The 18,508-nt window shown below is 37.8% G+C and overlaps 1 protein-coding gene across 1 annotated transcript in view; it reads left to right on the top strand.

Annotated features, from left to right (window-relative positions):
- RBM6 (RNA binding motif protein 6) overlaps positions 1-18,508 on the top strand; it is a 149,601-nt gene that overhangs the window by 95,593 nt on the left and 35,500 nt on the right. Inside the window, 1 exon segment of the mRNA XM_037850977.1 lies at positions 17,528-17,602. Coding sequence (XP_037706905.1) covers positions 17,528-17,602 — 75 coding nt within the window.

Genomic DNA, 18,508 nt, shown 5'->3' on the forward strand with positions numbered 1-18,508 from the left:
TGACACGAACAGATATCTGCACGCTAATGTTCATAGCAGCATTATTCACAATTGCCAAGAGATGGAAACAACCCAAATGGCCTTCAACAGATGAGTGGATAAATAAAATGTGGTATATACACACGAAGGAATACTACACGGCAGTAAGAAGGAACGATCTGGTGAAACATATGACAACATGGATGAACCTTGAAGACATAATGCTGAGCGAAATAAGCCAGGCACAAAAAGAGAAATATTATATGCTACCACTAATGTGAACTTTGAAAAATGTAAAACAAATGGTTTATAATGTAGAATGTAGGGGAACTAGCAGTAGAGAGCAATTAAGGAAGGGGGAACAATAATCCAAGAAGAACAGATAAGCTATTTAACGTTCTGGGGATGCCCAGAAATGACTATGGTCTGTTAATTTCTGATGGATGTAGTAGGAACAAGTTCACTGAAATGTTGCTATATTATGTAACTTTCTTGGGGTAAAGTAGGAACATGTTGGAAGTTAAGCAGTTATCTTAGGTTAGTTGTCTTTTTCTTACTCCCTTGTTATGGTCTCTTTGAAATGTTCTTTTATTGTATGTTTGTTTTCTTTTTAACTTTTTTTTTCATACAGTTGATTTAAAAAAGAAGGGAAAGTTAAAAAAAAAAAAAAAGAAAGAAAAAAGACAAACAAGGAAAAAAAAAAAGATGTAGTGCCGCCTTGAGGAGCCTGTGGAGAATGCAGGGGTACTCGCCTACCCCACCTCCATGGTTGCTAACATGACCACAGACATAGGGGACTGGTGGTTTGATGGGTCGAGCCCTCTACCATAAGTTTTACCCTTGGGAAGACGGTTGCTGCAAAGGAGAGGCTAGGCCTCCCTGTATTTGTGCCTGAGAGTCTCCTCCTGAATGCCTCTTTGTTGCTCAGATGTGGCCCTCTCTCTCTGGCTAAGCCAACTTGAAAGGTGAAATCACTGCCCTCCCCCCTACGTGGGATCAGACACCCAGGGAAGTGAATCTCCCTGGCAACGTGGAATATGACTCCCGGGGAGGAATGTAGACCCGGCATCGTGGGATGGAGAACATCTTCTTGACCAAAAGGGGGATGTGAAAGGAAATGAAATAAGCTTCAGTGGCAGAGAGATTCCAAAACGAGCCGAGAGATCACTCTGGTGGGCACTCTTACGCACACTTTAGACAACCTTTTTTAGGTTCTAAAGAATTGGGGTAGCTGGTGGTGGATACCTGAAACTATTAAACTACAACCCAGAACCCATGAATCTCGAAGACAGTTGTATAAAAATGTAGCTTATGAGGGGTGACAATGGGATTGGGAAAGCCATAAGGACCAAACTCCACTTTGTCTAGTTTATGGATGGATGTGTAGAAAAGTAGGGGAAGGAAACAAACAGACAAAGGTACCCAGTGTTCTTTTTTACTTCAATTGCTCTTTTTCACTCTAATTATTATTCTTGTTATTTTTGTGTGTGTGCTAATGAAGGTGTCAGGGATTGATTTAGGTGATGAATGTACAACTATGTAATGGTACTGTAAACAATCGAAAGTACAATTTGTTTTGTATGACTGCGTGGTATGTGAATATATCTCAATAAAATGATGATAAAAAAAAAAATATTACTGTTAACAATAGTCCATAGCTTGCAGTAGGTGTGTTTTTCCCCCATACCACTCTATTAGTAATTCTTTGTAATAGTGACATATATTTGTTCTAGTTCATGAAAGAACGTTTTTATATTTGTACTGTTAATCACAATCATCATCCACCACAGGATTCACTGTGTTATACAGTCCCGTTTTATCCTCTAGCTTTCCTCCGGTGACATACATGACTCTAAACCTCTCCTTTCAACCACAATCATATACACAATTGATTGCTGTTAATTACACTCACCATTTTATGCTACCGTCACCTCTATCCATTTCCAAACATTTAAATTCAACCTAGTTAAAAATACTACACACCTTAAGTATCATTCCCCAATCTCTACCCTTGTTCTATTTTCCTAGTAACCTATATTCTAAATTTTAACTCCAAAAGTTTACTTCTATCATTAGCTTGTACGAGTAAGATCATACAACATTTGTCCTTTTGCTTCTTATTTCATTCAGCATAATGTCCTCATGGTTCATCCATGTTGTCACATGCATCAGGACTTCATTCCTTTTACAGCTGAATAATATTCCATTGTATGTATATACCACATTTTGTTTATCTATTCATCAGTTGATGGACACTTGGGTTGTTTCTGTCTTTTGACAATTGTGAATAGTGCTGCTATGAACATTAGTGTGCAAATGTCTGTTTGCGTCCGTGCTTTCAATTCTTCTCAGTATATACCTAGTAACGGGATTGCTGGATCATATGGCAATTCTATACTTACCTTCCTGAGTAACTGCCAAACTGGCTTCCAAAGCAGCTGCACCACTCTACATTTCCCGTCAGCAGTGAATGAGTGTTCCTATTTCTCCACATCCTCTCCAACACTTGTAGTTTTCTGTTATTTTTTTTAATATATACTGTCCATTCTAGTAGGTGTGAAATGATATCTAATTGGTTTTGATTCGCATTTCCCTCATAGCAAGTGATGTGGACCATCTTTTCATGTGTTTTTTAGCCATTTGTATTTCCTCATTGGAAAAATGTCTGTTCAAGTCTTTTGCCCATTTTTAAATAGGGTTTTCTTTTTATTGTTGACTTGTAGGATAGATGGTATGTATTTATTATTGAATAAAATGGACCTAACTCTTGACACTATAGTGGGATTAAAGTGTTGAAAAATTTTTAACTTCTCATTTTGGAATAATTTCTGACTTTAAAAAAAGTATAGAAATAGTAGAAATAATCCATTGTATTCTTTGTTCCTATCCTTCATAGTACAGTGATCAAAATCAGGAAATTAACTAACGTTATTTAATGCACAGAACTTTTACAAAATTTGCCATTTGACCCATCAGTGTCTTTTTTCTGTTCTAAGATCCAGTCCAGAATTTCATGTTTCATTTAAATATGTCTCCTTTGTTCTTCTGTGACAGTTCTTCAGTCTTTCTTGGTCTTTCATGATCTTGACACTTCTCAACAGTAGTGGCCAGTTATTTTGAAGGATGTCTCTCAGTTCGGGCTTGATATTTCCTCATGATTAAATTCAAGTAATGCATTTTTGGCAAGAATACCACAGCAGTGATGTGTCTTTCCTGATAAATCATCATATAGGCATGTGGTTTTGTCCCATTACTAGTGATGTTAACTTGATTGTTGGTTAAGGTGGTACTTGCCAGATTTCTCCACTGTGAAGTTACAATTTTTGTCTTTTGTAATTAGTCAGTATCCTTTGGGGACATGCTTTGAGATTATGTAAATATCCTATTTCTTAGTATACCTTTTTCACTTACTAATTTTAACTTCCATCAATGATTATTGTTTGTAACAGTTATTACTGTGGGCTTGCCTAATGGCTATTCTGCTCCCCCCATCATTCTGTTTACATTTGTTGGAATTCTACTGTAAGAAAGAACTGTCTCTTTTCTCATACTTATTTATATAGTTATTTGTATTATATGGATTTAATGATTTTTTGTTCCATGGGTTATGTTCTAGTTTGCTAATGCTGCCAGAATGCAAAACACCAGAGATGGATTGGCTTTTATAAAAGGGGGTTTATTTGGTTACACAGTTACAGTCTTAAGGCCATAAAGTGTCCAAGGTAACACATCAGCAATTGGGTACCTTCACTGGAGGATGGCCAATGGTGTCTGGAAAACCTCTGTTAGCTGGGAAGGCACGTGGCTGGCGTCTGCTCCAAAGTTCTGGTTTCAAAATGGCTTTCTCCCAGGACGTTCCTCTCTAGGCTGCAGTTCCTCAAAAATGTTACTCTTAGTTGCACTTGGGGTATTTGTCCTCTCTTAACTTCTCCAGAGCAAGAGTCTGCTTTCAACGGCCGTCTTCAAAATGTCTCTGTAAGCTGAAGCTCCTCTCTTAGTTCCAGTGCATTCTTCAAAGTGTCCCTCTTGGCTGTAGCTCCTCTTCAAAATATCACTCACAGCTGCAGTGAGTTCCCTTTGTCCGTCAGCTCATTTATATGGCTCAAGTGACTCAACTTAGACCCACCCCAAATGGATGGAGCAACACCTCCATGGAAATTAGCCAATCAGAGTCATCACCCACAGCTGGTGCATTCCAGCTTTGGGTGCATTCCAAAGAAACACTCAAAGAATTACAGTCTAATCAACACTGATAACGTCTGCCCACACAAGATTACATCAAAGATAATGGCGTTTGGGGGATACAATATATTCATACTGTCACAGGTTATAATCTCCTTTCATTATTTTTTTGTTAAAATTGTCCTAGATCTGATGATCGTTGGAAGTCTTTAAATTAGATATCTCACGTCAACATGCCTACAACCTTTTTGTGTGTGTGTGTCCTACCCGTAGAATCAGCCATTTTTCCAAAAAGCCTAGGTTCCTTTTATTGGAGAATGACACTTAGAAGCCAAGATTTGGTGTACTAAGTGTACTCATTGTTATTGGGGTTTCATTGTTTATAGACCCTCTTGGAGGACAGAACTAAAAATATTTGGTCTGTACGCACATATGCATATCTATCTATATATTTAAAAATGTGATTTCTTGCTGATAAATCCAATTCCAATCCAGTACCACAGGGTTCATTCTAGCTTTCCTGCTGCTTTCCTTATTTGTAATTCCTTTCTCCAACAGTGAGAAACCTAGCTCTCATTATCTACAATATATTTACTTCTTTGCTCAATCCTAGGGTATACATGAATTAGTTTCGTAATTGTTAATTCATACTCCTGTGAAAAAGTAGAGTACAGTATTTACGTACATTCTTTTTGTCTTTAGCCTCAGAGTGTGTAAGGAAAATCCTCTTTTTCAAAATTACTTAGGTTAGTTCTTCACCATCACTCTTGTCAGTGTGGTTTATATTAAATCATTCCATTATAGAAAAAGTAGAAAATACAGCTTAAAAAAAAGAATTAAAATCTCCAATAATCTCTGTACTGCTATTATTATTTTGCTGTGTATCCTTCCAGATTTTTCTGTGTATATATCATCCATAATCTATATGTTTACAAAATGGGATAATCTTATACAAATTGTTTTATAAGCTTTTCCTTTCAGATGTTGTGGACTTCTTTCCTTGACATTAAATTTATTTTAATCACATCACTTTTACTGAGTCTAATGATCAATATTATAGATTACCATGACTAGTTCCTCATTTGACAATTTTGAGTTATGTATTATTTTTAAAAATTTCCCGAATGAATATCCTTGTAGCTAAATAGTGACAAATCCTTAATTAATTCTTTAGGATAAATTCCTCAAAGTAGACTTGCAAAGTTAAATGGTAAGTGTATTTTATATGACTTTATAAATATTGCCAAATTGACACCCAGAAGTTTCCCAATTTACTCTTTCACCAGTGGTGTTTGAGAGTATCTGTTTTCCCTACATCCCAACCAGTGCCAAGTACTTCTTAACAAAATACTTATACCGGATCGTGATGCGTAGGTGTTCATCGTATTCTCTCCTTTTCTATGTGTTGGAAATATTTCATAATGTTTTGTAAAAAGTTGCCAGTCTGGTGAAGAAGGAAATGTTTTGAAATGTTGAAAATACGTGTTACCTGAATATGAGATGGCTTTACCAAAAATTCATCCCGCAACAAAGAGAGAATCTTTTTTTTGAAGTTCTTAGAGAGTGTTTGCTATTATAGGGTGTTTTATCAACTATTTATTTGGAGCTGCAAAATATTATTTGAGGAAGATGCATTAGTCAGTGACCTCAGTCCATGCTAGTTTTGGTGGTTTATAGAGATCAACTGATAGAATCTACTTTTTTTTTTTTTTTAAGGAGGCAAAGAAAGTTAACATAATTTCAGTGATTATTCTGGGTTATAATCTCACAGATGCAATGTTAGATAATATTTTTAATAAAGCACGTATTCAAATTTACTTACAGGACCAGTAGAAGAGTTGACTGTCATAAGTTTATGTCAAAAAGTAAAGGTGCCTTGGCTTGGGATCTTCCCTATAATGGCATTATTCACAGATTCAAAATGTGTCAGATATTTAGCAACTTAGATGGCAGTTAATGTGCTCTAGGAAATTGTTAGATTACTGAAAATGGCTCTATCGATGATGGTCCTGGTGGTAAAGAAGCATGTGGAAAGCTTGAATAAAATAGACTCATGAAGTATACGAATGGAAAACACCAATATTTCTAAATAACTGCCCCCCCTTTTTGAAATATTACATAATATAGAAAAGAGCACAGATCATTAATGTACTACATAGTGAATTATCACAAAGTGTTTGAACACAGAAAAAGCGAACACACCTTGTAATCACCAGCCAGGTAAAGAAACAGAACATTCTCAGTATTCAAAAAACCTTTTCTTCTCCTGGTTATCTTTTCTACCCTGTTCCTGCCCTAAGTTCTAATACCATAGAGTCCTTTGACTTGTTTTGAGCCTTCTGTAAATGGAATCACACAGGATATATTCTTTTATCTGACTTTTATACTTAATATTAAGTATAAAAATAAGATTCTTATTGTGAGTAACTGCAGTATGTTTGTTTTCACTGCTTTATAGTTTTCTAGTGTAGAAATGTTCATTGGTTCCACTTTTTTCTTAATGAAAGTAGATTATAACCCATGGAATAAAAATTCATTAAATCCATATAATATAAATAAATAACTATATAAATAAGTATGAGAAAAGAGACAGTTCTTCCTTACAGTAGAATTCCAACAAATGTAGACAGAATGATGGGGGGGTGGGGTGCAGAATAGCCATTAGGCAACCCTACAGTAATAACTGTTACAAACAGTAATCATTGATGGATGTTAAAATTAGTTAAAAAATCATTAAAAGTGATGTGATTAAAATAAATTTGATGGACAGTGGGTTGTTTTCCATTTGGGGCTATTTCAAATGATGCTGTCAAAATTATTTCTCTTGTTGAATATGTCTACTCATTTCTGTTAATATATACCTATGAGCAGACTTGTTGGATTTTGTTTGTATTTTCAGCCTGTCACCTAGTATAAGCTTTCATTGAGTGCTGCCTAGATACAATAATTTAGTAGCTATTGATCTCCTACAATGTTTTTTTTTTTAATTCAGTTTTATTGAGATATATTCACATACCATGCAGTAATACAAAGCGTACATTCAGTTGTTCACAGTACCATTATATAGTTGTACATTCGTCACCAAAATTAATTTTTGAACATTTTCATTACCACACACACAAAAATAATAAAAATAAAATTTAAAGTGAAAAAACAATTAAAGTAAAAAACACTGGCTGCCCTTCCCCCCCCCCCCCCCCCCCATTTTTCTACTCATCCATCCATACACTGGACAAAGGGGAGTGTGGTCCATATGGCTTTCTCAATCACACCCTACAATATTTATATAAATATAAGTAGATATTTGACAATTTCACTCAAATTTCATTCAAATTGAATAATTATTCTAGGTGGTCAAATTGTTTTGTGGCCATCTTCTTGTTGGGAAAATGGGTGTTCCCTTCTATTTGGAATCCTTTTATTTTGGAATATATATGGTAATTGGAAACTAGAGCTTTGGCCTCCCCTCCCCTTCCCTCTCAACCTAAGCAACCTCCTATTAGGTCTGTAGTCTTTGATAGTAAATTGTTAATGCATTATTTCTGCTCTGACAGAGCTGGCTACATGTTCTTGTTTGTTAATTTTAGATTCCAAATTCATGTCTGATTCTTATCATCATACTCTGGGAAGTAGCAAATGAAATGACTTTGAAAGTCCAAAATAGGTCTGACAGGGTTATCAAGGGCCCTGCATTTTTTTAGTCTTTAATTTGGGGAGGGGAGCAGCACAAGAATATAACAAGGTCAAAATGTCACTAAAGTGAGACTTTTCTTGTGGTGATGTATACGTATGACTGGAGGGGAAAAACTCAAAAGGAAAAGGTCCCTTAGGATCTAGATTAGCAGTTGAGATGTGAAGAGATGATGGCTTGCACTAGGAAGTAAGAGTAGATAAGGAAGAAAAAGGTCAGGTTTGAAAGAGCATTTGAACAAGGAATCTTTAGGATTTGGTAACACTGGGTATTGGAAGGAGAAAGGGCAGAATCATAGGCCACCCAGAGATCTTGAGTTTGGGAAATGGAAGTACCTTGAAAAGAAGTAAAACATGTATAAAAGGAAGACATTTGGGAGGGAGGGCTGAAGATGATTGTTTTAGATATGTTGAACGTGAGGTGACAGCAGGGCCCCAGGGTAACTGTTAGAGATGAAGGTCTGGAACTTGGCAGAAAGAGCATGAGCTTTTTTTTTACTTTGTCATTTCTTACACCTTTTGCACCTTTTGTTCCACCACTTAAGTAGATTATTCTACTGCTTTCTCTTTATTTCATAGTCTTTGACTTTTGAACAAAATTATTTCTTACCTCTTCCTATCACCAGTAATTTCCAAGAGCATCTGTATCAGTTAGGATTAGATTTGCTGGGAGTGGCAGAAAACTAAGTATAGTACTGGCTTAAGCAAGTTTATTTTTATTTCTCTCATTTGAAAGAAGTCTGAACCATCAGGATTTCATATGGTGGTTCTGTGTTCGTTAGGGACCCAGGCTCCTTCATCCATGTAGCTTTTTCATCCTCAAACTGTGACTTCTGTCTTATGGTCCAAGATGACCATTTGTGTGTCAGCCATCTCTTTTATTTGCCAGACAATGAGAAGGAAGAAGTGATAAAATTGAGCATGGCCTTCCCTTTAAGGATACTTCCTGGACTTTGTAAGCACTGCTTAGACCAGTTCACCAGAATTTAGTTATGGCTATACTTGCTACAAGGAGGGCTGGGGAACTTCTTTATTCTAGGTAGCCATGTGCCCAGTTAAAAATGAGGGAATTATTTGCAAGAAAAAGGAGGCAAATAGGTAATGGGAGACTACTAGGTGGCTCTTAATTTTAAGGTTAAGAACAAGATTCCAGATTCTTTCAGATTACAGAACTTGTTTCTCCAAACCTTAGATATTCTTATAATAAAAAAATACTAATTATGCAAGTAAAATATATAAATAAAATACATTTGGAAATCTACATTTCTGTTCTTGTATCCTTTAAAACAATCCGTTATAGGAATAGACTGATGACTGGAGACTAAAGCATATACTATGTAACAGACCATCACTGGTACCAGTTTCTAAAGATTGGATATAAGGTATGTAGAAAGGTAAATGATTCGGAAGCTAGAGAAGTTACAGTAAAATAAAGACCATGTTTTTCCTAGGCAGCTTTGTATGTAGTTTTTCAATGTGAGTTCTAAATCTTACTATGTACTAACATACAAGATTTGTACAGGACAGAGGTAGAATACCTCCTGAAAACACCAGCAAATTTTTGCTTGACCTGTCTTAGCATGTGTAAGAGTATGTCTTGATCTTATGTTTTTCTAGGTTCTCTTGCTTTCTCAAGTGTGGTTTATCATTTTCCCTTCTCTTGGTGGCATCCAGTTATACCTATGGATGAGCCGAGAGTATTTATTATAGATTGAATTATGTCGTCGTCCCCCCCAAGACATGTTCAAGTCTAACCCCCAGTGTTGTGAATGTGCAGTTATTTGTAAATAGGATTTTTGAAGATGTATTAGTTAAGATAAGACCAGACTGTCTCAGGGTAGGCCCAAATATGACTAGAGTCCTTATAAACAGAAAATTTGGACCCATTAGTAGGAGACAGATGGCGAAAGAGATGGCCATGTGATGGAGGCAGAAACTGAGTTATGGGTTGTATATAAACCACCATCAGAATGCTACAGACTTCAGAGAAAGAATGGCTGTGCTGACACCTTGATATTGGATTTTTAGCCTCCAAAACTGAGACAATCAATTCCTGTTGTTTAAGCCAACTAGCTTGTGGTATTTTGTTACAGCAGCCCTGGCAAGCTAAGACAGTATTAGATTGCTGGGGACCTTCAAGTTCTTCTTGGAGAACTGCTGTCTGTAATGATTTATATAATCATTGTGTAATGATGTAATGTGTAATGCCAATATTTTGATTCTGCCTTTGTCCATTGTAAATACAGCTCACAGTGCTTTTTATATCTGGTCAACTGTCAACACAGTTTCCCTTTTGACGTAAAGTTTCTTACTCTCCTATAGTCTCTCTTCACTGCCAGCAGTGTTAAAGAACTCTTTCAGTTTGTACTTCTACTGATAAGAATTTCAGATAGTGATATTTGCTTCTTACTTGTTTATTTATATACTTTTTATTGTCCTCCTACTTTAAAATAAAATCTCCATGAGAACAGTACTGAGTTTTGTTCACTGCTGAAACCTCATGCCTAGTCAGCTGCTCAGAAAATATATATTTTTTAATTTATAAAACTTTAGAAGTCTTCTCATGAAAAGAAATAATCTCAGTATATTGAATTGAAATCTTTTGGAGGGGAGCCAGCTGTGTGTTGTAATGTAAATATGTGAGTTGACTATCTTCCAAAACCTCAAAGTGATTTACTACACTATCTAACATACAGCCTTTCAACAAGACTGAAAATGAAGTTGGAACTGTCCTGGAAAGTCCAGACATGCAGGCTCTCTGTATAATAGAAACCTCAAAATGTTTCCTAGTACTATGCAAGGCTCTCCTTTTTTTTTTTTTTTTCCTTCTCCCTAGCTTTTTCTATAAAGGGGAGACATTTTCAATTACGTATCACTTAACATCTCAGTAATTTTTGGTAGCCTTCACACTACCAATATTGGGATACCAATATTCCTTTTAATACACTGGGTGCTATGTTTTAGGTTTGAAGATGTTTAAAGGCATCCAAGGGTTAAGTCTGTACTAGATTGTGAAGTCATATAGCTAATGTGTGAAACCTCATGTGCCAGGTCTGATCAGGAGGATTTCTTGATGGATGTGGGCTATAACACTTGGCAGCATCTCCATCTGGAGCATTGTTAGAAACTTCTTTGCTCTGTCCTTCCAAACTCGTGGATTAGCACAGATTTCTGCCATGTGCAAGGATGATCTCTCACTCAGTACATCTTTGGCTATAATGGCAGCCATGATATTGTAGCTCAGCAAATGTTGCTTTCTAAATATGGACTAATTTAACTTGAGCATGTCTTAAATGTGAAAAACCTTCCCTTGTTTTGTTTTGTTTTTTTTTTAGGAGCTGAAGTTTGATCATTCTTTATGTTATTTGGATGTGAAAATGAGTAGACCTAAAAGGATTAGGAACCTAACCTCCTGTTCCCAATGAACCTTTTCTGACTCAAAGCCTCAATTCTCAATCTTGTAGTTTTTCTAAGAGTTGCAGTGAGTCTATAAATTTTTACCTTAGAAAAAAGAATGGTGGGTGGTTACCTCCCTAAAATGTTGGTTGAAACAGTAGGTATTCAGAAATCCAGTAGCTCTGTATTTTATTCATTTTTTCAGGGCGTTGTTTCTGCAGAAAGTAAGTCAACAGGGCTTTCTGAAATATCTGAGCAATCACGTTGAAGCCAAAGGGAATGACTAGAGACAGCCTTCAAAAGAGCTAAGGTTCATGGGTGGGAGGTAATAGATAAAGAGCCAGTAGAAATAATGTCTCTTCAGTAGTGAGGCCTGAAGAATGGCTGCTGGTCCTTTGGGATATGCCTCAGGAACACCATGCAGCCTTTTGTTGGGCCCAACAATGCAGCCTGTTCAGCATATTAGGACTCATGTTCTCTTGGTTGTTCTCCTCTACCTTGTTGGTTGAGCAGAGTTCAGCTTGAGAGGCAGTGCTGAACCTAGTGGTTGGGGCTCAGTGAAACACAGGCCAGCCATCTTGCTTCAAAGAGCAGGAACGGCATTTTGGCTAGGTACTGGCTGTAGCTGGTATCTTCTTAGGAAATACCAAATAGTCTGGCTAAGTAGTTATAAATGTTATTAAAGAGCACTTTAGAAAAAAGTTTTTGTTGTACTATAATCCAGACAAGAAAAATTTTCTCAAGAAATAATAGCTGAGAGGATGGTGTCTCCTTGTCCCTCGGCCGTCAGTTGGACCCTGAAACCGGTTTCTTTGTTCAGTGCTGATCCCACAGGAGCCTCAAGGTCTAGTTGGGTGAAAGGCCAATCTAAACAGAGGGCATGGAAAGTCAATGGGTAAAGCTACAGAACTTCTAGAGACTACAAGGACATACAGAGCTTCACAGTTTTTTGTCATTTTGTTGAGTGGTTGATATGGTTGATATGAGGAATTTGGTCTTGAGGTTAGGTTGCCTCAAGCTCAAAGTTAAAAAGAAATCATTGTATTAAATCTGGAGAGAGTATCTGATCTAGGCTGATTTCTTCCACATATAATTAAGAATTCTGTTATGGATTTCCATAGCAACCTGTACTTTCCCTTTTAGAATAATCATTTCCCTTGTAATTGTTCTTGACTTGTAATCTTGCTTGGCTACAAACTTACTGAAGATAGGAATAGTTTGCCTTGGGCTTTACTGCTAGCCCAGTGTCTGATACACAATATGTTCTCAAATATTTGTTGATCTAATAAACAAATGAACTAAAGGAAAAAAAAAAAATCCCACAGGATTTCTGGCCTTTGTTTCCCTCCTTCCTCCCTCTTCTCCTTTCCTCTTTCTGCCTCATTTTGATTTTGACCTTTGGGAATAGTGAGTTTTACAAGTATTTGAACTATACCATATCCTTGCACCATAGAATGGGCCTAACTGCTTTGCAAAAGACTTCTATAAAAATTATTTTGTACTAAGAGGAATAACTTCTGTTTTAAACCTGTTCTTTTTGTTCTTCTTGCTTCACTCTCTCTGCAGGTCCATTTGATTGTCATGGTTGTTGAAACTTCTAGTAGCAGCCATTTACTAGCTTCCCTGTTTGTCTTTGGCACAAAGCTTGGACTAATTGTAGCTACTTTAAGAACATAAAGACTACCTTGGGCTGGCCAGTTGGGGATACTGACAGTGCTATCAAGTGCTTGTAGTGCCTTAACGGCAGGCTTTCTAAAAACTTCCCATGGGTCTGTTGCCTGTGAATTTCTTTAGTCTTTGCCTTGTACAGCTTTTCATCAGAAGCCACCTCTTTGGCGTGGCAAGTGTTACAAGTTGACTGACTCCCTGGAAGTTTTAAAAAAAAAAAAAAAAAAAAAAAAGCAAACTTCAGTGGCAGAGAGATTCCAAAACGAGCCGAGAGATCACTCTGGTGGGCACTCTTACGCACACTTTAGACAACCTTTTTTAGGTTCTAAAGAATTGGGGTAGCTGGTGGTGGATACCTGAAACTATTAAACTACAACCCAGAACCCATGAATCTCGAAGACAGTTGTATAAAAATGTAGCTTATGAGGGGTGACAGTGGGATTGGGAATGCCATAAGGACCAAACTCCACTTTGTCTAGTTTATGGATGGATGTGTAGAAAAGTAGGGGAAGCAAACAAACAGACAAAGGTACCTAGTGTTCTTTTTTACTTCAATTGCTCTTTTTCACTCTAATTATTATTCTTGTTATTTTTGTGTGGGTGCTAATGAAGGTGTCAGGGATTGATTTAGGTGATGAATGTACAACTATGTAATGGTACTGTAAACAATCGAAAGTACAATTTGTTTTGTATGACTGCGTGGTATGTGAATATATCTCAATAAAATGATGATTTAAAAAAAAAAAAAAAAAAAAAAAGCAACCTGGTGAAAGAAAACCTTACTTTCAGTCCCATATATGTTGCTAACTCGCCCTGTAATCTTGGGTGGGCTATTCCATGTATCCCAGCCATGCTTTCTCATGTAAATTTAAGTTTTATATATGCCCTGCTTGTGAGGTGAGATGACGTTTGTGAAGAATGCCTTTGTAAACTGTAAGTTGCTTTGTGAATAAAGATTACTATCGCTAAGTAACAGTACCAGTTCCCAGCCACCAATGACCTGATTCTCCCATCCTGTGTTTAGAAGAAGCACAAATCTACAAAGAGGGATTGCTGATTTTTCAGTGTGAGTTGTATTCAGAAGACTCACATACTTTTCCTCTGTCTTTTGATCCTGTCCCTCCCTCCCCTCGCCTCCCTGCTTTAATGGGAAGATCTCTAATGTCACACAGCAATTGTATTCTCAGTAGAAAGTGTAACTGTGATTGTATTTGTGTTGGAAATCTTCAACAAATGTTGCATATCTGCTGGCCAGAAGTGTTCTTTCCTTTCCACTTTTTCCTGTACCTTAAAAACCCTTGAAGGTTGACTGTGAGTCAGTTGGAGCATATGGTAGATACTAATTTCTGTAACCCAAATCATTATCACAGGCTGGCAGTCACAAAATGGAATTGTGAATTCTCCCAGAGGAGTAGCTGAAAAGGGAAATGGAAATGTGGATGTTGAAAATTCAGCAGTCCACACAATCAGTTTGCTCCTCTGTAGTGTCCCTGAGGTGGGGAGTAATGGCTTGCTTTGCAGAGGGTGCAATTATCTCTAGGTAGCTTTTTGCAACTTAACATAAGTCCCCTTAATATGTACTTAGGAACAAATGTGTGTGACTTTGCAAGTGAGGGCTCTGGGAGGATTTTAGCAGGTTTCAATGTAATTTACGCCTAATCTAATGCTGCAGAGAAAGGAGAGATGTCTTTGGTTTTACTTTTAAATACATGATGCCTCTTTAGGACCCAGACCTGGTTAATCAGATTCTTGGCCCAACTCTCCACATAAATCCTATGTGCACCTAGGAGATGTTGGTGAACCTGGAGAAAGGGCCTGTAGGGAAGGGGCCAAGTGTATATCTCACCTGTTCTTGGTATTTCTGGGCTGCTTGTGTATGATAACAGCTGAGGAATCAAATTGTTGATAAACCTTATTGTTCTCACTCAGGTGTTTTCTCTGACTGTTTATTCTTATTAAAACAATTGGCTATTCTTCAGCAGTGATGCTAAAACCATTTTATATTCTTTAGCAGTGGTCACTGGCAGCCTTATGTCTAACCATGTGCGGGTTGAAAAGGAAGGGCCACCTGAGTTGTAGGGAACTCTGTGAGGAGCAAGAAATAATTGTCTCTGTAACATATGAGGTGAAGGTAATCATCTCAATGTTGATATGTTGATGGAGTCTCCGAGCAGGGAGAATTCCCTACTGTCAGTGTAAGGTCATGTGCAGCTCCTTGAAAAGCATATTTGTTGTCTGAGAAGTCTAAAGTGCTCCTTGCCTTAGAAATTCTTGAATCTACTGATGCTTCCAGATGGTGAAATCAAAATTTATAATTTACTGTGATTCACAATAGTGCCTATTCACTCTTCAAATGGTAGCCCGCATGTTTTATGGTTTGGATGTACATATGTGCACTATGTCAGCAATACCTCCCTCCAGGGCCACTGTGTGCTGAGCACTCCGGCAGGGGTAGTTGGAGCCTTCATTCTTGCATGCATTCAACAAGTGCTTATTCTCCTCTGTGCCAAGTACTTTGCTTGGCACTGATAATAAAAGGCCAGCAAAATTTAGCCTTGACTCCAAAATCTAATCCAGCACTTTGAACAACTGCATTAAGTGCTCCATAAGAATATCGGTTTTGACTGGCATTTCATTCCCAGTGAAAGCTTAGTCTTTCCATAGATTGAAATGGTTTGTGAAATACTACCTGGCACATAAGCAAGGCAGAGTAGGTAGGAATTTGACCTTGTCTAGTCTTAGCTGCTGATGGTAGTCCTTTTCTAGCACTTTGGGTTCAAAATCATAACTAGCATTTGTCAAGTCTTCATTACATTCCATGCTAAGCTCTTCATATATATTAATTTACTTGATTGTCACAACCACCTGTGAATTAGGTCCTGTTATCCATATTTCACAGTTGAGGAAGCTGAAGTACAGAGAAGTTAGGGCTTTGCTAAAGGCATGTAATAGAGGCAGCATTCAAATTTAGGGAATCTGGCCCAGAGTATGTGTTCTTTAATGATGTGATGTTTTGTCTCTGGGTGAAGGGGACCATCTTGACCAACTCGCCACATGGGTAGAGCTTGGCAAAGTGGCACTACTCTGACCCTCCCTTTTCTCTTTCCTGGATTTGCTCCTGAGGGCAGATTGCCTATCCCTAACACATAGCAGGAATTGTTAAAATGCAACCTGAGATCCTTTCTTTACAGCCCTGGGTGTGAATCCAGCTCTGCCATTCACCAGCTGGATGATCTTTCCTCTCTGAGCTCGTTTCCTCATATGTAAAATGGAGATCACTTAGGGGATTAACTAAGATAATGTACGCAGTGGTTTCTGGCTCTGAGTTAGCACTTAAGTGTTAGCATTTTTTAATTTTCATTGTCCTCTGGCCTTGAGAACAATCCAGGAAGCAGTTTCTCAGAGACCAGAGTCCAGGACCTAGGTAGTCAGGCAGTTTTCCTTTGGTTTTGATAAGACAGTAATTTTATTCTGTTTTTCTCTTGACTTTTTTGGTAAGAAAAGCAGAGAGGTAAAGCATTTTTTGACAGTTGTTTGGATTCAAACAAGAAACTGAGGTCCAAATGCAAAGAAATGCCCTATATGACTTAAGAGCCCTGTCCGAGGAGACACAGGACCCTAGAGGTGGAGAATGAACATAATTCAGGGGATAGTCGCAGAGTCACATCCTCAATTAGTTCTCTTACAGGTGTGGGTGAGGGTCCCTTGTCAACAGGCAGAAATTTTTCTCCTCTGCTCCAACAGTCATCTACTGGCTAGCTTTCATTAAACAAAACTTATTTTTTCTTAGTGTGAAATAGAATTCATGATTTGGAAAGGCAATGGAATTCTGTAAGTATAGGCTTGTTGAGCCTCTTCTTCCACCTGTTCCTGTGCTAGACCTTCCCACAGGGCTTATTTGCCAGTGTTTGCTCCTCAGGTCTCAGGGCCAGCTCACTCTGCAGGCTCCAAGCCAGAGTGATACTGCCACTACTGCCGCCACTACCACCACTCCTACCAGCCATTCACAGTTTGCTGCTATAAGGATGTGACCTGCTGTAAAGCTTCCACCTTCCTCCTCTCTTCTCGTCTTCAGTATTGTACCTCTTTCTCCTGGTGCTTTTGCCATGCAGCCATTATTACAAAGAAAATATTCAGACACCAAGGTTATAGCCCTTGCCACCTCTCCAAGAAGATGTGAGTTAGCCATGGAAAAGAAGATAATTGAGAGAGTTTTTGTACCTCTGTGCAGCTGAAGGAAGAGTTTGCTTCTTGATAGTATGCTAGTTTCCGAGCCAAGGGGGACTCTCTCTGAGACTCAAGAGTATACTACATGACCTCTGGAGGAGTAGACTGGGCCTGGCCTGCCCAAGGACAGCACCCTAACCTGCAGGAGCCAAGGCCGAAGACCACTCCTTTTCCCTAAGCTTATTAAGTTTGCCTTTCCATACTGCCCCAAGCCTCTTGAGGGCAGATTAAAACAATCATTTCCTTTTGTTGATGAATGAATAAGCTTCCCCTTACCTTTATAAAATATTTCAGGTTGGGGACTGGAAAAGCTCTCTGTGCCTTCTTGCCTCTCTCAATTTCCCTATGGTTGTTGATGGCTTTTGTCTTGTCTTTGTCTTCACAGGGGCATCTAATGATCCATAACAAAGAGGTTACACTCGAGTATGTACCAAACCCAGATTTTTGGTACTGCAAACGGGTAAGTGCCAAGAATTACTTTTCTTTGAAGTAAGAGGTGGATGGATCCAACATCACAGCCCTTCCATGTCTCCAAGAATGCTGCCTGTAGTGTGCATTGCCAAGGACAAAGCTCTTCTTCCTCCATTCTCTTCAGAGGAACTGGCTTTTAGGGCAAGATCATCCATAACTCCTCTTACCAGCTGCTTCTTGTGGTCATAGAAGATTCTAGGCCTGTGGTTGGAGGCTCTTTCCCACGGGCATGTGCTTTCTGCTGATTATGAACTGAAAGAATATCAATCCCTTGACTTAAAACCAACCTCTTCCTGGTTATTCTTCCTGGTGGTGGTCACAGGGGAATTGGTGTTTGGAAAGGTGGAAACTTGTGGTTTTGTGGACCCAAAGGGTGTACATTTTGGGGATATTTGATGGTTTCCAAGGGTATAGAACTTCAGGTGCCATGAGCATATTACCTCTGTTAAACTCCATATTCTTTTAGAATGGCAGATTTTAAGATTATTAGAGGTCTAATTATATTTCAGTGAGCATGAAAATATAATTTATGTTTTATTGCTGCAGTGTAGTTTCAAGAATAATTATGAAAAAATGTATAAAGTTTCTAAACCAGGATTCATTAGAAGTATTAGAGCTTGGCAAAATTCAATTAAAAAATTTTAGCCTGACATTTTTATTTGTCACAATGAAATACAACTTGCATACATGTGGTTGTCATTTAGCCAAAGCTCTTATGTTTCATAGGTTCTGACTTAAAGTGTTAATTTAGAAAAACATTTCACATTTTTGATCATTTTTTTTATTGTGGTAAAATACACATATCATAAAATTTACCATTTTAACCATTTTAAAGTGAACAATTCAGTGACATTAAGTACATTCACAATTTTGTGCAATTATCACTACTATCTGG

The sequence above is a fragment of the Choloepus didactylus genome, chromosome 1 (genome assembly GCF_015220235.1).
Source record: "Choloepus didactylus isolate mChoDid1 chromosome 1, mChoDid1.pri, whole genome shotgun sequence".
Taxonomy (NCBI): Eukaryota; Metazoa; Chordata; class Mammalia; order Pilosa; family Megalonychidae; genus Choloepus; species Choloepus didactylus.